Genomic DNA, 22,724 nt, shown 5'->3' with positions numbered 1-22,724 from the left:
CTATAGAAGTTTAAAGAAAACATTTCTATTTTGCTTGAGTAGTTCATTCACTGGAAAACTTTAAAAATACTCATTTTAAAAAATCCATTATCGATATATGTCTGCATTTCCTCCCCCTCCCACTGTCCTGCAAATTTCTTGTAAATAATGCATTTTGAACCTTTCTGAAGAAGCTATTAAACAGATTTTACTTGTATGATTTTATTAAGAAGATATGTTAAATAATTTCATTTGGGGTCACCTGTAATTCCAGCATTTTGGGAGGCCAAGGCAGGCAGATCACCTGAGGTCAGGAGTTTGAGACCAGCCTGACCAAACGGAGAAACCCCGTCTCTATTAAAAATACAAAATTAGCCGAGCGTGGTGACGCGCGCCTGTAATCCCAGCTACTTGGGAGGCTGAGGCAGGAGAATCACTTGAACCCGGGAGGCAGAGGTTGCAGTGAGCAGAGATAGTGCCATTGCACTCCAGCCTGGGCAACAAGAGTGAAATCTCAAAAAAAAAAAAAAAAAAAAAAATATTATGAAGATAAATAAAATTTAAAAGCTGTTGGAACCCCAAAAATCACCTTAAGCATGCGAAAGATGTAACTGTGATCTCAGTCACATATAGTTATAACTTCTGTTCTCAAATTACAGATTAACTCACTTTATTTTTCTTGTTCTGTACAATGACTAGAGGGAATTAAATAATGTCAGGGACAAAAATCTCCTGCCTTCTTAATTAATGACCCTTGTTGTAGATTAACTTCCCCCCTTTGTTGTCCTGCTTTGCTTAGGCCAGATGACAGAAAACCTATAAATAACTATCACACTTTGTGTAAAAAAAATGTTAAATGTACCCTTCCCCAAAAGAAACACTGCTTATAACCAATGAAATTTCTGTTAACCAGGTGTCAACCTTGTATGAATAATTTTTTGTAATCCTGATAAAAACTTCTCTGTCTCTGCCTATAAGAAATGAGATCCCAATTGCACTATTTCAGAGCACTGACTGAATGCTTTTGGAGCTGGTGTTTCCAGGTGGTCTAGCCTCACACTTTATGCTTGAAAAAACTCTCTTTAAATGAGATTCTGACCCTTTTGACAATTTTAGATTGACAGAAAAAATTTTTTTGATTCACAATTTCAGAATTGAGGGGATTCTTGGACATCATCTATAGCCTGACCTAAAAAAAAGTCCTTAGTTTAAATTTACATTCAAAAAATTTCAATTTCAATAACATGAGAACTCCAAATTTGACTTAGTTCTTTCAATAAATAACTATTGAGTATCTAGTATGTCTCAATTTGTAGCAGGATATATTTTATTTTGTTGCTCAGGGTCTTCTTAGTCTATCTTTGCTTTTGACTTTAAGAAACCCAGAAATAATTGAAGCTACATGTTAATGCTTTGATTTTTCCCGAAATTTTCTGAAAAACCAAGCCAACATCTACAAAAGTTAGGAAGACCTTTAGACTCCAGTGTATTTAGACTATGTGCTATAGTCTCTGGTTAAAAGGTTTGAATTTTATCTTTGCCTCATCCCTAGTCTTCCTACATGCAGGTAACATTTCAGAATGAACTCATGTACTCACTTATGTACCATGTCAACCAACCAACCAACCAACCAATTAACCAACCCTTGAAGACTCTGTTTTCAGTTCAAAACTCCCAAAGAAGTTTTGAACTGCTTCAAGTTTTTTCTTTCGACCCAGCCTAATTTACTAACCCATGGAGTCTACCAGATCCAGCTATTGACTCTGGCCCTAAGAGAACTAAAATGAAAGGAAACAGAAAAAGCAGCCACGGAGCAGTAACTCCTCCACTGTTGCAGTCCTGTTTCACATCCTCATCAGGGTTTCTTCTACTGAAAAGAGAAGTTAGAAGGGCACTTAATCTTTCATGCCCTGAGGCATGAAGTCTGCACATCAAAGCTACGGTCAAACTTTGAAATTCAAGACAGACAGGAGGATTAGAGAACAGATTTTTTATTTTCCGTTTTTTTTTTTTCTGCAACAAGCTACTTAAACTTTAAGAAAATGTCTTAAAATGCCTGTTTATATGTTTGTTTTATATGTTTCCTTCAGCTTCAATGTAAATGACCCAGGTCAGCTGAAAATCCTGTTGATGTCTAAGCATTACTGAGGAGTATTCAATCCAAGAACTACTGTTTTTAGAAGAACTCAAATGTATAGTATAAAAATATTTTACTATCTCACCAGTGACTTCTCTCATTATCTTTCTTTTTAGAAATTAAGTGGTGTGGTATAAACCAGTGCTATAGTTACTAACAGGCATTTCAGTGATGACAAGGTTAAATCCTAATCTAAGTCAATAGTCCTCACCCTGTCAGTCACTCCATTGTACTTCCCTTTCTTAGGACCAGCCTGGACTGGACAGAGAAATGGAGTTGTTGGACAAGGTGAATCATTTAATATCTTTGTTCATTACTTTCTTGTCCACAGATGTTTTAATTTTTCAAATAAAGTCTTAGAAAATGTAGTTGAAATTCCCCCATGTAACTTACCCAAACCCCATTCTTTTCCCACCATGACCAGAAGGAATTATTGCTCTGAATCTGGTATTTATCTTCTCATGCATGTTTTAAAAACATATATTTGTAAGCATCCAACATTGTTTCATGTTTTAAATTATTATGTAAATTATCATAACTATCCTGCATCTTGTTTTTATTGCCTAACATTGTTTTAAGATTTATCACTCTTGATACAAGAATATCTAAAAATTTTATTTTCGTGTCCATTTTGCTATACAACCCACACAATATACCTGTTATTATTTTAGTAGAGTAATTGCTTTCAGTCATTCACACTTACAAATAATGCTGCAATAAATATTTGCAGCATGTCGCTTTAGGTGGCAAATCCTGAATAGTAGGGTCTACACATCATCTGTATCAGATATTCTTAGAAAGTTTTCTAACTAAATTAGGGCAATTTACATATCTATTAGCAGTGTATGATAGTTCCTCTTTCTCCATATTATCTTCCAACATTCGCTGATACCAGTCTTTTTAATTTTTGCCACTCTGAGGTGTGTGAAATTTTGTCTCTTTGTTTTAATTTCCTGCTCATGGAGATAAATTATTTTTTCTTATGTTTTTTGGTGAGTCAGCTTTCCTTTTCTTAGAATTGTTAAATTCTTTTGCCTGTTTTGGGGTTCTTTTTACATCTGCTCCTGCTAATTTGTAACACAATCTTTGTCATATACCATATCCTCATTGTCATTTTTTAAAATTGTGTCCTGGACTTTCCTTCTGGATTCACCTTTTTTCTTGCTGAAATCTGTGTATTAACAGTTCTTTAACTCAGAGCTATAGGTGTTAAGTTCTCTAGGCTTTGTATATTAGAAAATTTCTTTATTTTATCTTTATTCTTAATGTGGTTTATTCTTGATGTATCTGGGTATAAAATTCTAGGTAGACAGGTATTTTCATCAGTACTTTGACAATGTTGTTTTTTTGTTTTCTTTCAACAGTTTTTGCAGAAGGGAAGACTTCTGTCAGTAGAATAGTCATTCCTTTGCAGATACTTTGCTTTTTTCCTCTTGTACCTTTCAAGCTTATTTATTTATTTTCATTTAGCCTTAATAATCTGATGATACATAATAGCAATAATATAGCATTATGTATTTAGGCATGGTTTTAGTTTTGAATTACTCTGTTAGGTACTTAGTTGGAATGCTCTGTCAGTCTGTGAATTCATGTCATTCTTCAAGTCTTGGAAATTCTCATATAATCTCTCCAAATATTGTGCCCACCATTCCCTCCTTCTTTTTCATGAATCCTTAAGCCTTCTTAGCTAGAGCCTTTCCCATTTCCATGCCTGTGAATTGCCTCACTGTGCTATATTATTGGGCAAATTGCATGGTATTATCCTCCAATTTACTAGCTCTTTGTAACTGTTATCAGTATAGAATTTGTCCTATCTACTGAAGCTTTTCAATTAGTAAACTTTAAATTAATCAAATTAATTTTACCTTGTTTGATGAATTATATTTTAAATTAATTTAAATGATTATGTTTTCATTTATAAAATTTTTACTTTATTCATGTTTATTCTATGTGTTTTTATTTTATTTCTGCAAATTATTTTTGAGATAGGGTCTCATCATGTTGTCCAGCCTTGATTTGAACTGCTGGAATCAAGGGATTCTCCTGCCTCAACCTCCTGAGTAGGTGGAACTGTAGGCACAGCACTGCACTGTTTTTACCAATTTTTTTTTCACTAATTCCCTGGTTTCAAAAACTGGAGGCGGTTCTTACATTTATGTCCTTGAACATTATAAACATAATTAAATTTTTGTTAAATTGCTATTTAAAATACAATCTGAACTGTTATAGTTGTTTTGATATCTATCTTTTTTAGCATAAGTTTTTCATGTGTTTTGAGACACAGTCTCTGGGCTCATTTGATGCTTTTTCATCTCCCCATTTCTCTCTTATTATGCCTTCCTTTTAAAACAATTAAGCCATTGCATCCTGTCAGCCCACCAAAGCACCCGGTCTACAACAAGACATATGACGTTATTTTGCCATTCTTAATATTGTGGATGATATAGTGGTTATCACTATGGATTCATTCACTGAGTGAGACAGTAACTAGCCTTGGACCTTGGTAGTAAGATGCATATGTGTCCCCTGCATCCTCAGGTCTTTATAGATGTATTTTTTTTGTTTGTCAAACAGGAAGAATCTTTGCTATAAGCAGAGAGCCTGGCTCTGTGCCCTGTCTAGCATGGAGCATATCTGTCTAGCATGGAGCATTTCAGTCCTTCTGACTATACTGGGGTCCAGACTCAATAGTGTCTTTTCCAGACCCAGAGCACAGAGGGCCCATTACTTCAGCCCATTTCCCCACTTTGAGTTTTTATTTTGTTTCTGGTTCTTAGAGAACTATTGTGGTTTTGGGTCTGGAAATGTGCTTCTGCTTTTCTTTTTGCTTTGTGGTAGGAGCAAAAAGTGGATGACAAGAAGAATGGATTGCATTATTTTGACAAGAAATCCTAGCCTAAGTTCCTAGTTTTCTCTTTAATAAAAAATGACATTTAGTATGATTATTTTTTCCCTCATTAGGTGTCTCATATAATGAAAACTCATGTTCAAATTGAACAATATTTTATGCCCCTGAATTATCTCTGAATCATGAATAGGAAAGTTTTGAAAGTTCTGGATGTGACTATCTCAGAGAAGAGACAAAGAAATAAAAGCAAATGTGGAGCACATACTGTTTAAAGAAAACAAAAGTAGCTCTGTATTACTTATTAAATGCTAACTGCTAAGAATTGCTCCTTTCTGAGATTGCTCTGTTTAGCCGGACTAAAGAATGAAAACTAAAGAAGCAATTGTGTTCATGTTCAGTAACCTCTGATGTGACCAACTGAAGAATGTGTCTCTTCCGGCCAAGTTCTCTTGAGAGAGAGGACCTGGGATTAGATCCTCACTTCTGATGGCAGGCACAGGGAAAAGGGACTGGACTGAGGCCAGAGCTACTGTCTGGTGTTTAGATGATGATTTGAGACCTGACCTGGCACCTCAGCTACATCGAAGCATACCAGTGAGGTAGGTCTGGCAGCAGCAGCTGCCCATGGTCCAAGCTAGGTGGTGACCATCACACCCAATAGCTTAGTTCAAGTCCTCATCATTTCTTTCCTCAAGCATTTCAACAACTTTCTAAATTATTTTCCCTGCCTCCATTCTCCCCTTACTTTTCTTATTCATTTCTGCTCAAAATTTCAATGTCTGTAGGCTACTTGATATTCTCACTTTAGTCAGAATCTTTGTCCTAAACCAGTCACCTCCATCTCACTGATATTTCCCTGCTTAATCTGTCTCAATCTCCTTCACTTCTGACACCTCGAGTAACTTTCTGTTTAGTGCCATTGATACATATTCTATTGATTGATGCTGTACTGCATGCTTTGTTAAGGAGCTTACTTTGTATTATTTTATAATGCCCCCCACCAAATAGGTACTCTAATTATCCCAATATTACATATTATAATGATATGCCAGATCAAGTGAGCAAACTACAGTCCACAAGGCCAAATCTGTTCTGCCACCTGTTTTTGTTTGACTTTTTTTTTTTTTTTTTGAGACAGAGTCTCGCTCTGTCGCCCAGGCTGGAGTGCAGTGGCCTGATCTCAGCTCCCTGCAAGCTCCGTCTCCCGGGTTTACACCATTCTCCTGCCTCAGCCTCCTGAGTAGATGGGACTACAGGCCCCCGCCACCTCGCCCGGCTAGTTTTTTGTATTTTTTTAGTAGAGACGGGGTTTCACCGTGTTTGCCAGGATGGTCTCGATCTCCTGACCTCGTGATCCGCCCGTCTCGGCCTCCCAAAGTGCCGGGATTACAGGCGTGAACCACCACGCCCGGCCTTTGTTTAACTTTTAAGCTAAGAAAGGCTTTTACATTTTTAGATGTTGGACCTAAACAAAAGAAGAATAGTATCTCATGGCATATGAAAATTATATAAAAAATCAAATGTTGATGTCTCTAAATAAAGTTTAGTTATAACATAGTCATGATCATTTGTTTATGTATCGTGTGTGGCTGCTGTTGTTTGCAACAGCAGAGTTGTGTAGTTGCAATATAGACTGTATGGCCCTTAAAGCATAACACACTTATTATCTAAGACTTCATAGAAAAAGTTTGCTAACCCCTAGGATGAATTATAGATTTGAAAACTAAGATTTAGAGAAAGTAATCATCTGCCCAAGGCTATACATATGGTTGAACGACTACCCCAAATACTTGCTTTACTCGCTTGATAATTTTTCAATTCCAATGCAGGATTCAGGATCTCTTGGCTTGCAGCTCTGCTACAAGAGCACTTTCCCCATTCAAATCCTGTTATGTCAGTTCTCCCTCATCACTTATAGGTTAAAGTCTAAATTCCTTTGCAAGGTACTTAAAGTTCTTCAACATTTCTAGCCACTTTTCTTGTTATTTTCTGGAACAGCTAACATTTGCCATCTTAACTTCTTGCAGTTACCAAGTGTGCCATGCTATGTATGCCTCCATTATTTGCATATATGGTTCCATTTGACTCTGTAACACTTTCTATTCTTTATTCTTTTGGGAAATTTTCCTTCATTTTTTAATGATTGTGTCTTCTGTGCTGCCTTCCCAGTGCTCCCTAGGAAGGCAAGGCAATCTCTTTCACATAATTCTTTCAGTGTCAGAGGCATTTGCACCACGGGAACCCCATCTTGAATAGGGACTGGGTAAATTAAGGCTGAGACCTACTGGGGTGGACCGTGGTGATAAAACAGGTTGCAGTAAAGAAGCTGGCCAAACCCCACCAAAACCGAGATGGCGATGAGAGTGACCTCTGGTTGTCCTCACTGGCTCATTGTTCGCTAATTATAATACATTAACATGCTAAGAGACACCCACCAGTGCCATGACAGTTTACAAATGCCATGGCGATGTCAGGAAGTTACTCTATATGGTCTAAAAGGGGCAGGAACCCTCAGTTCTGGGAATTGTCCACCCTTTTGGGAAAACTCATGAATAATCCACCCCTTTGTTTAGCATGTGATCAAGAAATAACCATAAAAATAGGCAACCAGCAGTCCTTGGGACTGCTCTGCCTATGAAGTAGCCATTCTTTCATTCCTTTACTTTCTTAATGAACTTGCTTTTGCTTTGAACTGTGCACTTGCCCTGAATTCTTTCTTGCCTGAGATCCAAAAATCCTATCTTGGGGGTCTGGATTGGGACCCCTTTCTGGTTACAATAGCAGTTATCATATTATTTGTAATGGTTTTTATTCGTCTCTTCCACTATAGTATAACATCTTTGATTATGAGTGTTTTTATCTATCTTTATTTCTTTAGTACCTAGGACATGGCACAGAGAATGTACCTGATAACTAAAATAAAAACTCATGAATTATTTTTATTTAGAATAGGTCTGTATAGAATATCATATTTGTAGAGTGTCTCCTTGTGTATTCTTTAATGAGTACAGCCACTATCTGTAGAACTTCACTGACACGTGACACAGCTGTGTGTATGTGATATTTCCTCAATTTCCAAGCAACTGATTCCAGGTATCCTTTTACCTGCTGAAAAACTACCCCTTCCCTCTGAAGTGCATGCAATATACTGAAGGTTCTCAATCAATTAAATATTAATGAGATGTCACAGCCGAAGGGTTGTGAAATTCTTTTGAACTGGCCAAATGACTGCTATGCCAAATTTATTCTTTGACATGTTTTTCAGCTTTCTCTAAGAGTGACAGACTCAGAACAACTATAGCGAAATATCAAAGGACTGCCCTGGGGCCAATTGCTTTGTCATTACTTATTTCATCAAGACAAGCATCTAACACACAATAAATGACTGCTACAAAGGTACTCTTTTATTCTCAAGAGAAATATTATCAACTCTGTGAGCAGATACTACAAATGTTTTCCAAACTTGTTTAAAAAGCTTTCAGTTAGAAAAATAAAGATGGCAAAAACACATCATTAACTGACAGACAATGTTAGTTTCAGAGCTCAAAAGTTATCTTAGTCATCATGTACTTTAATTCCCTCTTTTATGAAGGTGGAAGCTGAAACCCAAATGTCACTAAATGCCAGCTCATACCTAATGTCACAGAAATATTTGTGCACTAATCCCCACTTCTTATATTCCAAACTTATTATTGCTCCTTAAATTTGGGATAATGTAATTGAGCCTTTAACAATGGGGTACAAGACAATATTTGATAGGCCATCATGAATTAATTTTACTCTTTGGAAATCAATACGTGTTTCCTCTTCCCCTTAACATGTAGAAAGCCCCAGGACAATATCACTTCTTCTCCACCTCAAAAAGCAAAAGCCATGTAATCCACGAAATCATAACTATTCTTGAGGTTACAGGAGAGGCAAGGTAGCAAGTCAACCAAGTAATATGAATTCTAAGGCGTGAACAACCCCTCTGGAGAGAGGCGACACACTATTTCACCTTTTGGCAAAGCACAGCAGGAAGAGGATACAACATTGAAGCAGGTAAGAAGAAAGCAGCTCCAATTTTAACGGTTTCATAAAGACTAAGTATGGTCTAAATGGATGCATAGAATTGCTCTGTCCAATGTGGTAGTTATTAGCTACATGGAGCTATTTAAATAAAATTTTAAATGAACTAAAACTAATTAAAATTAAAAATTAGTGGCTACTATGTTGGACAATATGGATATAGAACATTTCCATCATCCCGCAGTTCTGGGTCACCACTAGTCTAGACTAACTGGGAGACGCAGACACAAATAGAGTCTACTGTCTCTCTCTCGCTTTCCCCTTGGGCCTCTACCCCATGCTCATGAGGACTACCAGAGGCAGTCTCATGAATATAGGGGAGTGGAGAGAGCCTCCTGGGGGTTGGGGATGGGTGTGGGAGGCGACAGGCGTGCAGATGATAATTGAAACCACTAAGAGGCCAACAAGAAAACTTACTTCTCTGGACCTTTCCTGAATACAAACCTTAATGTATTGTGGAGGGGCATAAAAATCTTTCCCTTCCAGTTCTCAGGAAAAGATCCCTTCTTTTGAAGGGTGAATAGAAACAAAAGACGCCTGATCCTGGGAGAGGAGCAGAAACTCTTTTGGGCCCAGAGTCCTACATTGATACAAAGTAGAGTATCAGTGGTTCTGTTACCACTGGAGAAGAGGCAGGAAACTCTCTGACCCACAGATTTAATGTCGAATTTCAGTGTCAGTGTAATTTGAGGGGTAAAAATGTCAAGAATGTCCCATCGAACGTCACAGGGTCTGCCTAAACCTGAGGCTGGACCATGAGAACCAAGAACATCTTCTGTCCCCGCCAAAAAGTTGGTGATGAGAGAAAAACAAGAGCAGTCTATTGCTGGAGGAGCTCTTCTGTGGTGCCGGTGTTCAGGGCTTGCTGCATACTGAGGATGGAACTGAAACACTGAGAAACACCCTCTACCACTCCTGGCAGCCTACCGTGGGAAGAACTGGAAATCTGTGATGAATGGAAGGTATCTAATACCTCAAACCCAGCTCAACTATTGACTAGATTGACTCACTGCTCATTCTACCTAACAGCCTAGCAATATGGTAAATTCAAATTCAACCATAGAAATAATTGTATTATATTATAATAATAAATATTAATAATTACATGTATATTGTCTAAACCTACACATTTAAATTGGTAGTAACTAGCTTCATATGGCTATTGAGCAATTAAAATTAGGCTAGTGCAGCTTTACTTTTATTTAAATTTAATTTCTGTTTGAAAGTAAAAAAAAGGGTAAATTTGTACGTTGATTATATGTTGAAATAATATTTTGAATGTAATGGATTAAGTAAACCATGTTATTAAAATTGATTTCACCTTTTTAAAAAGCATTTTAATATGTGTACCAGAAAATCTACTATTACATATGAGGTTAACATTCTCTTTTTATTGGATAGTGCTGTCCTAAGTACTCCAGTTAAAAGACAGAGATTTTTAGATTGGAAAAAAAAGCAAGACTCAACTCTGTGCTGTCTACAGGAAACCGTTTTACATGTAAAGACAGAAGTAGGCTGAAAGCAAAAGGATGGATTAAGTATGCCACACAAACACCTAAAAAAGAAAACTAAATGGCTACTTTAATATCAGACAAAAGGGAAATTAACACAAGGCATATTGCTTTGGAATATAGAGGGACATTACATATAGTCAAAAGGATCAGTTTATCAAGAAGACACAGCAATCTTAAAAGCTTTTGCACATAACAACAACAGAGCTTCAAAATATGTAAAGCATAAACCAAAATAAGTGAAAGGATAAATAGACAAATTTACAGTTACAGGTGGAGACTTTCAGATTCCTCTATCAGTCATTATTAGAAAAAATAAACAGAAAATCAGTAAGGATATAGAAGACTTGAACAAACAACGTGACCTGGTTGCTACTTATTGAAACTTCACCCAGGAAGTGCTCACAGAATACATAGCAAGAAAGACCATATTTGGGCCCATAAAACCTCAACAATTTTCAAGTAAATGAATCGTATAAAATATGTTCTGTGATCACAACAGCACTTCCTCTAGAAGTCAATAAAAAAAAGATGTCTGCAAAATTTCCAAATGTTTGGATATTCAACACACTTGTAAGCCCTACAGGTCAAAGAAAAATATCACAAAGGAAAATAGAATATATTTTGAATGGAACTCATCATAAATGCTAAGTGATATTCTAGAAGTCTTTTAGCATTTACTTACCTATCAAATTTCTTCATGGAGGCTTAGCTAAAGGGCTGAATCATTCAGCTGCAACCGATGAGGAATGGCTGAGTGCATGCTCAGAAATATTGGATCAGCAACCGTCATTACAGTCCTAAATCTATTTTTCTTTGTGCCTTATTTTTTTCCTGTGTATCTCTCCTATTACTTGCTCAACTAAATTGAACTAATATTTATGTATTATCTATTAAGCAAGCATAAGCCTTGGGCTAGGTGTTTATGAAATTATGGAGATAAGTAAGACAGCTTTTGATTTCAAGGAGTTTGTATTATAGGCATTATGTGTCTATATCTGCTGCCTAAATCTGACTTGCAATTCATCTTTTTCTAGAGCTTGTTTAAGACAGTATTTTACCACGTAAGTTCTCCCTTTAATTCAGCTAATAGATGTGTTCATTATGTCTATAAACTTTGAAGGTCTTGGGTCTACACCATTCCTAATTTTTAGGACTCACTACTGATCTTGGGACTCTGCCAATAGAGACTTTAATTAATTTTTGACAGACGTGTTAAAAATATGTCCTCTAGCTTGGTTCTGAGTTTTTGCTTCTTGTAGTTTCTGTTTCCTTTTATCCCAACAGACAATATCACTGTCTTTTCCCTTAGTTATCACCAGAACAATCACGGGTAGATGGCATTTAACAAATTGCAGCTGTTGCAAAACTTGCACTGAAGAACATAAGCAAAAGGGACTTTGCTGAGCCATTGTATTGTGCTAGTGATAAACTCTGCTGTCTTACAGATACCAGTTTTCCTTCCACATGTCAGCATAGACAGTAGAGTCACATCTTAATTTGAGATGAGATATTAAAGTCAGTGAGTAAAGTGAAAAAAATCACACGGAGTTAAAACTATTCCTAAAAATTTCCCAATGTCAGCCTTAACTCTTTATGACATGGACTCATGAAAGTTAAAATGCCGGTAATTTTTTTGCTTGGCATTTTTTCTTAAGAAGTAGAAGGCAAAGCTATTTTGAAGATGAGGTAGGGAATAACAAGTGATAAATAAATATATCTTTTTCTCTCTCTCAGCCAAAGACCTATACCTGAATTTGAGCAGGCTAAATAGGAGTATCAGTTCATTGTCCCCAAACTGAATTGCTAAATATGAGAGTACATGCTATGGAAAAAATAGACAAGTTATGATGACATTATTAAGTAATACAGCAGAATATTACACAGTTCAATCATGAATTTGAAATTGCCATTCAGTCTCAAAATATACTCCTTCGTTGAGGATTACTTTTTTGGTTTAAAAATATTTTTGTTATCACAAGGTAAAGAGTAAACATCAAACTCCAGCAAGAAGCTATATTGCTAATATAGCTCATAACATTGAATCTGTGTCACTTGGCGTCAAGGCAAGTGATTTTGCCATTCTGGGTGGCTTCTCTCAATTCAAGCCACATGAGAAGAAACAGGGAAGCAATAAGAAGAAACGGGACAATATTACACATGATGCTTACTTGTTAACACAGTGATTGATCTGGATGGCTTGGTCACCACATTTCCATTTACCACTACCAGAGTGATTATATAATAAAGGCCATGATAACTGGCCTTAAAAACAACAGGAGGAGGCAAAGTGCTGTTGAATTCCTCAAATTCGAAGAAATAATTTTTGGATTCACCAGTTATCTTCACAACATACACAGATGCTGGACTGATGACGTCTGAAGTTTCTAATGAGACAACGATGTTATTATCATCTTGGACAGTTACATGGAAAGGTGTAGCGTTCTGTTGAAAGAAAGAGAAAAAAAGAGATGGAGGTTATATTCAGATAATTGGCAATAAGGTTATACTAAGATAATTTTTACATATTATTGTATATCATAAACTAATGTTTGTGATAAGTCTTATTTCTTAAAATAGAGTTACATAGGTATTTTAGCTACACAAGGAAAATCAGAAAGAGATTATCCTTCTTAGGACTAATAATCTTCTCAGGGTTTTACTTTGAGGATTTTTTTCCACTGAAGCTGCTTCCAGTTTATGGACAATGTCATGTAATAAACAAAATAAACATCTTGTGGAGGATTAAATAATGAATAAGTCATTTTGACCATCAAGTTCTAGGGAAGTTCTTGGTTTCAACTGTGCTGGCAAAGTTACATGGTTTAAAGAAGTACTCTTTTTACTTTAGAGGGGGTGATGCTAGGAGAACATATCAAGGCAGTTATTTCCTCTTTTTCCTCTTACCTGCTAGTTCTGAAGATTATAAAAAAGTCAGGATTGAGAAACTGGTGTTGATCCTTGTCATTAAACCAGCATCATCTCTTAAAGATGAAGGAAGCTATATTAGTGAGGCAAAGATCAGATGGAAGATCTGCAGGTGTCTACGGGATCAGCAGTTGATGGACTTTTTAAAAACTTTGCTCCAAGTCTCCAGATATATGTTTATGGACAATAAACATATATCTGGAAAGTCATCCATGGAATTGGTTAAATATTCCTCCCTGATTCTGTCTCAGCCTCCACAGGTGGAATTAATCTTTCTTTCTGGTCTCAAACAAGACTCATGTACTTTGTACCACATGCTTGTGTTTAATTTATCCTCTAGGTGTGTAGTGCCCTGGGTTAGTAAGTTACTCACTGCAATGGGCCTCAAATTTCTCTTCTATAGTAGCAGGATGGAAAAATTGCTGAAACTCATTAAGAATCTACTGGGATCCAACCAGTAGGCCAGGTGCTCTATGTATAAAAATATCACATTTAATATTGAAAATAACCTCCTGATATAGGTATCGTTATTTTTAATCTCACTTTGTAGCTGAGGAAACTGAGGCTTAGAAAGATAAAGTCACTTGCCCATGGTCACAAGTACAAAAAATCAGCCTAATTATTGTTCCACATGTTAATTTGTCTTCCTCTCCTAACTTACTTTCCTAACACCGAGTCTGTCACATAACACATAACTGGTAAGTTTCTGTTACATCAATGAAGGAATGGCTGATTGAATGAATGATATATGCGCATTTGCCTCTAACAAATTACTCAATTTATTGATTTTGGTTTTATTATTCTTATTTTTAATTGATACATAACAATTTTACATCTTTGTGGGGTACCGTGTGATATTTTGATACATATATACATTGTGTAATGAGCAAATCAGGGTAATTAGCTTATCAACCACATCAAATATTTATCATTTCTTTGTGTTGGGATCCGCTCTTCTAGCTATTTGAAAATACAGGATAAAGTGTTAATATAGTCCCCCTATAGTACTATAGATCATTAGAACTTATTCTTCCTGTCTACGTATACTTTTGTATCCCTTAACCAGCCTTTGGCTGTCCCCCTCTCTCTCCCTTCCTTGACTCTAGTAACAACTTCTGCTAGAGCAACTTGCAAGTTTTTTTTTTTTAGGATTCACATGTGAGTAAAAACATGGTATTTATCTTCCAGTGCTTGGGTTATTTCACTTGATGTAATGTCCTTTGGGTTCATCCATGTGGTGGCAAATGACAGAATTTCCTTTTTATTTTAAGGCTGAATGATATTCCATATATATATACACATATATATACACACACATAATCTTTTCCTTATCCATTCACCCTCTGATGGACACTTCAGTTGATTTTGTATCTTGTCTCCTGTGAAGACTGCTGCAATAGACATGGGAGTGCAGAGAAATCATCAACATACTGACTTCCTTTCCTTTGGATAGATACCCAGTAGTGGGATTGCTGGATCATATGGTAGTTCTATTTTTAGGTTTTTGAGGAACCTCCATACTGTTTTCCATAATGGCTGAACTAATTTACATTTCCACCAACAGTTTAACTTATTGATTTTCGTTTCTCACATATTTTCAGCAACCAAATGAAGCACACAGTATACATCACTACTCTCCAAGAGGCTTTATAGACCAAAAAATGTACCGACTTTTTCTTCTTCTTTTATTTTTTAGAAATCCAGTGTTTACAGGCCCTAGTACTTATAAAGAATGTCTGGCATAAACAAATTTAATTCTGTCTTAACACTGAATAGACTAAATTGTGTTCCTGATAATCTCATCATATTGGACCATAAGTCCTCTAAAGTCAGGAACTGCATGTTATTTCCAGCTGCGTCTCCAGCTCTAGGATCAGTACCTGGTATATGCTAAATGCTTTTGATGTGGGTGATCCTAGGCAGATCTCTGTATTATAAGCTAGGCATTGAGAATGAACTTTTAAAATGTTCCTTTATTGGACTATGTCATGTAATAAACAAAATAAACATCTTGTGAAGGAGTCAATAATGAATGAAAGTGGTTTTGACACTTAGGTACTAGGGAAGTTCTTGGTTTCAGCTATGCTGGTGAAATTACATGTCTTGAAAAAAATGTGAGTGAGGCTGCGGCATCCTAGAAAAATTCTAGGAGAACGTATCAAGGCAGTTACTCCAGACACATGGGTATGTTTCTAACATTGAGCAATGTACTTCTGGGATCAAACACAAAATATGAGCCATGCTATATTGTCAGTGGTCCAGGTGGAATTGTGAGGCTAGCCTAAGGTTCATAAGAGCATTTCACTGTTTGGGCAAGAAGGATAAAACATAAGCAAACAAAAAAAGAACAGAAAAAGTATTTAATGTGTTGCCTATACATGGAGCTTAACAAATGCTAGCTCTTTCCCTTCTCCATTACCCTTTTCTTTCTTTTGAATTATGCTTCTGCAAGTTCTGCTTCAGTTATGGCCATGAAAGTTCCTCTCTGACTGTTCTTCCAGCAAATAATAACCATACACTCTGGACAAATTACCAAATAAACAACTAAAGACTGAATCATGAACAAAGCAGAGATTTTGGAGGGAAGTTGACACTTGGCAGAAGGTATTGGCACAGAATGAGTTATTTTTCTATCTATCTATCTATCTATATCTATCTATCTATCTATCTATCTATCTATCTATCTATCTATCTATGTCTGTCTGTGTGTCTGTCCATCCATCCATCCACCCACCTGTCCGTCCATCCATCTTCTATCTCAGCTTATAGCTAGAGGGCAGAGGCTTCACTCAGCACAGTGTGAGATAGCTGAAACTCTGACAAAATCTCAGTCTTTCTGGCCTGAGGCAAAAGATAAGAGAATCTTGGCAACCACCAGTAATGGGAAGTGAGTAGGTAATCCTGAAAAGCAGTGAGCCAAAACGAGGGGGTCCTAAAGTCTGTCCAAACCTCAGGCTGATTCCTGAGCCATTCATGGGGTGGTCAGGCTGCAGGTAGCCCAGCCAAAGCTAAAAGAATGGTCTTAAGGTTCAAGCTGCCACCCACAAAAAAGCATGTGTAGTTTTCATCCAACCAAGTGAATTTCTTGCTAAGACAAAAATATTGGTTTAATCATGAAACATAAATATTACAGTCTTTATAACTTAATACTCACAATATTCAAGAAATTGTCCAAAATTAGTCCATATACAAAGATCCAAGAAAATGTGACAAATTTTCAAGAGAAAATTCAAGTTTGGGATGTAGCCAAGTACTTTAAATCAGATATTATAACTATGCTTAATAAACTAAAAGTATGCTCATAATGAATGAAAGGGTAGAAAATTTCACCAGAGAAATAGAAACAAAAAAATAGTAATTCTAGAACCCAACATAGCTCTATGTTATTCAAAGGCCTTTTATAAAAAAAATCAAGAGAATCTTTGCAATATAGACATATTTGATTTCATCCTCAGTCATTTAGTCCTAGCCAATGTCCTGAAGAATACAGCCACACAACCAAAAGGAATTTAAAAATATTTAGGGCTCAAGTAATGTGCTGCTTTCACACCAAGACTGAGGGAAGACCCCTTGCCTCATGGGTGCCTGGTCTTCCCACACAGTGAACAGGACCGTGGTGATTGTCATACTCATCTAAAGAGGAGAACAGTGCAGGGCTAGGCTTCTGCATCAGGGTGAGACCAGCGCCAGATGTGCCCTACCTCCCTGCCTCCTGAAATCTCCCTCCCTGCTACTCAGTACTGATGGCATCACTCATCAAGACCAGTGTATTCTGCTACAGTCTTGTCCTTCTGCTGAGGGAAAGAAATCTGCTCCTATCTGAGCAAGAACTTGGAGAACTTCTCTTCTAGGTTCCTTTTAGGAGAGCAAATGCTCTGACTTAGATGAAGAGACGAGATGGGCTTTGCCCCACCTACAACCTCCTCTCCCCTCCCTTCTCTTTGAAGAAAAGATCAAGAAACCTAGTGTCTCCAGTGGAGGCGAGGGAGGCTGTCTATGAAATACTGGGGAGGACAACACATAAAAGGAAAAAGTCATTATTAGACGGTAGCAATTGAGGCACAGGCTGCCGTCTGTCCAGCTGGCTGACTACATGGTAATGAAGGGCAGACCCCATGCCCTGCTAGGTTGAGGTGCTATCCATTCTCCCCCTCTTCCTCAGTTAGCCCCAGAGCTTCCAATACCATGTCGGGATTTGAGTGCCCCTCTAGAGGAAGGGCTTGTTCTATACTCATATTGATTCCCAGGGGCTCTTTCTGAAGAAGCAAAAGGGGCTGGGGACGGGAGTGTCTGAAGGTTAAGGTGGAAAAAATTCATAAATAATTTTTTAATTCTTACCCTCACCATCTCAGGCTTTACATATGGAAACACTAGAATAGAGGGGTTGGGGGGTTGGGAATCTTCTGTTCCTCCTCGGAGTGGGTGAACGTGAGAGAAGGGTTTGTATTTTTAAGAATTAAATTTAATAATAGGCTACTATAACCTCCTTTTGCCTGTGGTTGTGACCTGTGCCTGTTGGTCCTTTTCTGCCAATAGGGTGAACAAAATTCTCTGTTTCTTCTCCCTTCCCCATACCCAAATTAAACACACATGCACAAAGGTTCCTAATGCTTAAAAAGAAAAAAGGATCTTAGATTATTACCTGTATAATGTAAATCGGGATTAACACCAATGCACATTAAGACCTGACTAAGTCAGGATCATTCACCTGTAGAATTTTTTAAAGACAGTTGACATTTTCAACCATAGCATTTCGCCAACTAAGATTTGAAATTAATAGACTTCTATTAGTAATTCAAGCAATTGTCGGTACCCTTAATAGGACTAGAAAGGTCCAGGTTGCTATCATAGATGCATGATCTCTTTTCCCTTACTATACTTTCTTGTAAAACTTATTAGCTGAGGATCACAGACATCCGAGCCTCCTGCACAAAATCTAGAAGTATTGCATTGTTAATGGTTTGTGGCCCTATGTGCAGTGTGCTGTTGTACCCATACCCTCCAACTTTGCTCTGTCAGTGTCCCAAGGGGGTGTCGAATCAATAGTGGGTGTGAACAATGAATTGAAAATGTGGGGAACAATTTTCTTGGACATCAGAAGCACAGAGCAGCTTGGTCAGGGTTGTCCCCTGCTTGGTGGAGCAGGGCGGTGCCAGCAGTCCAGGAGCAAGCCCTGAGCAATGCACATGGGTGAGGAACATTTGTTGATGAGTGTATAGTGTGGTGCTGGGTCACAGGTGTGCAAGAGATACCCATGCACCCAGAGGTTCCAGGCCTCAAAGGTAGATGGGATGCCCTCCCATCCCTGTGATGGTGCCATGGAGGCTATCAGCACAACGTGTGCTTATGATGGACAGGCCCAAAGTGCAGCGGGGACACTTGACAGTCTAGTGAAGTCATCAGCTCCTGTTCTAGTGGGCTACTTTGCCCAAGGGTGCACCTGTTCCTGCCACTTTGTTCCCACTTGTGCTCTGAAGCTAACTCCTGCTGCTCCTGAATGCCCCCATACCCTTGCTGCTACAGCTGACCTGATGGAGTTGGATCCTCGGTTTACTAGGCACACCAATTCTTCCTCTAGCATCATCAGCTTACTTTAGTGTGGGGAATATAATGTATTTCCTAAGGAAAGCAAAGAGCCCTCCCTCTAGCCTTCCTAAGCAAAACAAAGAGCCCTCCCTTATCTCACGGTGAATACATTGCCAGGATCAAGCAGGGAACACAAGTAATATGTAGGTTGGCCTCAACATCTTCTGCCTCCTCATCTTCCCTTCCTCTTAAGGAAAATTCATCAGCATTGAAATACTTCTAAAATTCTGGCACAACAACAACAACAAACAAATTAGACCCCAATTAACTAGCGCACCTGAGGTCTCCAGCAATTCTTCTTAAAATTCTCATTTTCCCCCTATCATAGTGCCTTTCTCTCTTTAAACTTCTCTCTCTGCAAATTTTATCTTTTCTTCTCTTCTATCCTTTTGCTTTCCTTAGAATCTTCTATAGACAGACTTTACAAGAGGGTATCTGGAACAGCTGGGATGTCCTCATTGGATAGAGAAGACTTGGGAATGAGGTAAAGAAAGAGTAATCACACCCATGATAGAAGTTACTAATTGAAATACTCATTTAGTCGATACAAATTAAGAACCTACTAAGAATCACAGTCTGCTAAGTACTGGGGATCCAAAATCCTGCCTCCAGGAGCTGCAAGTTTGGTGGTGGTCAGTGGTTGTTTACTTATGAAATGCTTAGTGAATGGGGAATCCTGATTATAAATACGCTTTCAAATTAACTGAGAGCTGATGAAAAAATCCTTTTACTTTTAACCTATTGGAAAATTTGCCAAAGTGTTTCATTTTTCATGGTAATGTTTTTTATACTAAGTATATTTTAGGATTTATTTGGAATCTCAGAATTTTTGTATCTCAAAGACCTAAAAATAATGATCCTTACTAATAAATCTTACTGTCAACAAATATAAATAGAAATCATATAGATATTGTGCTTCATATCTGAAAGTTGCATTTTTAGGAGAAAATGTTTACTCATATTTCCTTATTATTCACTTTTCACATAGATAGTACTGTTTGGTGCATAATGGGAAAGTCTATTAAGCAAAATGTAGACAACTCAGGCACTGAGTATCCAGTAGCATTGAAATCTGGCTTTTAGTTCTTATTGATTATAGCGGGTGATTCACTAACTCAGAAAACAATAAGTTTATAAGCATCAAATATGTAATTATCAATACTTTTTTCTCTATGTTTTAGCAGCCAATAACAGAAGGTGGTTGTGATAATAAGAAGAGGAGTAAATAGACTCAATTTTGTAAAGTGTTTAAGAAATATATGTCTAATGTATGTCATGATGCTTCCTAGGCAGTAAAATCATCCAGAGAAAGGGACTAATCTTCCAAATGCTAACGACAGCTTTGGGGATGATTGTATCAGCCATGAAAATAAGCATTGGCCCATGCACTCCCAGGTTGCCAAAAATAAATCAGAGTGGGTTAATCAGATTCAGTTGGTGCAACTAATGAGAGGAAGGCAGCAGGCCAAGTGAGATCTAGGCAGTGCGCCTAAAAGAAGTGTCATCTGTGCTCTTGCTTTCTACTCTGTCATCTTTACCTTAGCTTTTCCTGGAATCTATGTTCAGGAGAAAATTTTGAGAGTACGCTGCAGGCACGTAATCCCTGCTGAGAAGTAGAGCAGGAAGGAACAGTTAAAAGTAATAGAAATTGATCTGATAAATGTAGGAAAGTCCGATGCTGATTTACTTGGTTACTGTAAAAAAAATGTAAAACTTTTTTGAGACAAAATAATAGTATTGCTTGACTCTGCAGGAAAAATATTTTTGCTGAAATTTCATTAACATAACAAATTTAATATAGTGATTTCTCTGGTCCAGCTCTCATTGTATGCTTGAGAGAACAGCGGTACAAATGTCATACAGCTAATTGATGTCAGGACGAGGTCTAGGATCCATATATCCTTATGCCTCTTGGTACTTATCTTTCCATAACCAGTGGGGCCAGCTAACTGAGGCAGCAAAAGGGGGCTGGGCACTTGGCTTCAGCACGAAGGGGGAGCCCAGGTGCCTGTGACCTGTTCTAGAAGCAGTCTTTGGGGAGAGAAGCTACTGGAGACAGAGTGGGTAGCCCTGAAGAGGTGACTAACACAGGACGAGTCCCTGGGCTGTGGGACAAGGACCAAAACTAGCCAGAGATATGTACCAGTCAGAATCAAAGGAAATCGCCCGCCATCATTGACATATAGAGCACTATTGTCTCTTAATCCTCTCATCTGGACCAGGCTATGTGCTAATTTGTTTATATATGTTTTTTTCTTTTACTCCTCACAGCAATCCTTAGAAACAAGTGTTATTATCTCCATTTTACCCAGACAGGTTAAATAACTTGCTTAAGAGCAAGGCAACAGACTTGAGATCAGAAGTCCTGGGTTTCTATTCCGCCTCTGTAGCCTTTTACCTGTAAGAACTAGGGGAAGTCCAAGGATCTCTTAATTTCATCTTCTTAAATTATAAAATAGGGTTAATTCCTGAAACTCATGGAATTTTTGTGAGGATTAAATGTCTTCTGTAAAAATGCTAACACTATGAACTCAACAACTACTAGTTGTATTTCAAAGGTTATTGTGTTATATTTTAGTTTTGAGTCACTCAATGTCTTTTTTTTCTTTCTTTCTTTTTTTTTTTTTTGAGATGGAGTCTCACTCTGTCGCCCAGGCTGGAGTGTAGTGGCACCGTGTTGGCTCACTGCAACCTCTGTCTCTCGGGTTCAAGCAATTCTCCTGCCTCAGCCTCCTGAGTAGCTTGGATTACAGGTGCCCACCACCATGCCTGGCTAATTTTTGTACTTTTTTAGTAGAGATGGGGTTTCACCATGTTGGCCAGGCTGGTCTCGAACTCCTGACCTCAGGTGATCTGCCCGCCTCAGCCTCTCAAAGTGTGGGATTACAGGTGTCAGCCACTCGATGTCTTTTAAATTATAGCAGTTCCATAAACATTTGTTTAACTAACTTCCAAACATTACAGAATTCTGTAATTACGTTCACTGGATGTTTTGTTCACAGAGCACTGGAGAGCTATCCATTTGTTAATTCAAGAACACACAGGCATGAGCTAAGTGGCAACCAGGCACCAGGCCTCATGCTAGGTGAGAGCAGAGGCACATGAGTCAGATGGGTACTTGCACTCTAGGAGCTCACTCTGTAGTGAGAGGCAAACTCAAAAACTCAAATACACAGTTAGGATCTGAAGTGTTATTAGTTATCGAATTTGAATAACAGTCCAGATGACACCTACTCTTCTGCCTGTCTGAAATTCTATCTGAGCTTGCACCTTCTTATGGGACACTGCTTCTTTCCCACTCTCAATCTAATGAGGTCCTGACAAGGGTTGCTAATCATGCTACCCCGTCACTGGGTCTGAGCAGGTACCTTGAAGCAGTCTAGGGGAATCATGGCACCCGGTCCCCTTCCTGTGATGCTCATGTGGATGAAGCCAGGCCATCCAGAGTGGTTCCTCTGAAGTTTTATAACTAGAATTCATGGGAAGGAGCTCTTGTTCCTTTCTGGCCTTAAGTATGTATGAATGCAGACCTGAAGTGTTTGTCATTTCTGCCCCATGAAGATAGTTGCTAGTGGTAGACTCCCTGATTTGGTCTGAGGCCCTGGTCACACTCATCCAAAGACCCAGTCACTGTGCAGTTTGGTGACACGAGTGAATAAATCCCAAC

General features: G+C 38.0%; 1 protein-coding gene across 2 annotated transcripts in view; it reads right to left on the bottom strand.

The window, feature by feature from the left end:
• Positions 1–22,724, bottom strand: part of PTPRO (protein tyrosine phosphatase receptor type O) — a 271,807-nt gene that overhangs the window by 104,073 nt on the left and 145,010 nt on the right. For both annotated transcript variants that reach the window (XM_023226147.2, XM_023226148.2), the window contains exon 2: positions 12,715–12,988. In XM_023226147.2, coding sequence (XP_023081915.1) covers positions 12,715–12,988 — 274 coding nt within the window. The remainder of the gene's footprint in view (positions 1–12,714; positions 12,989–22,724) is intronic.

Source organism: Piliocolobus tephrosceles, chromosome 10, assembly GCF_002776525.5.
Source record: "Piliocolobus tephrosceles isolate RC106 chromosome 10, ASM277652v3, whole genome shotgun sequence".
NCBI classification, from domain to species: Eukaryota; Metazoa; Chordata; class Mammalia; order Primates; family Cercopithecidae; genus Piliocolobus; species Piliocolobus tephrosceles.
The sequence above is the reverse complement of the archived record's forward strand: the minus strand, read 5'-3'. Positions and strand labels throughout refer to the sequence as shown.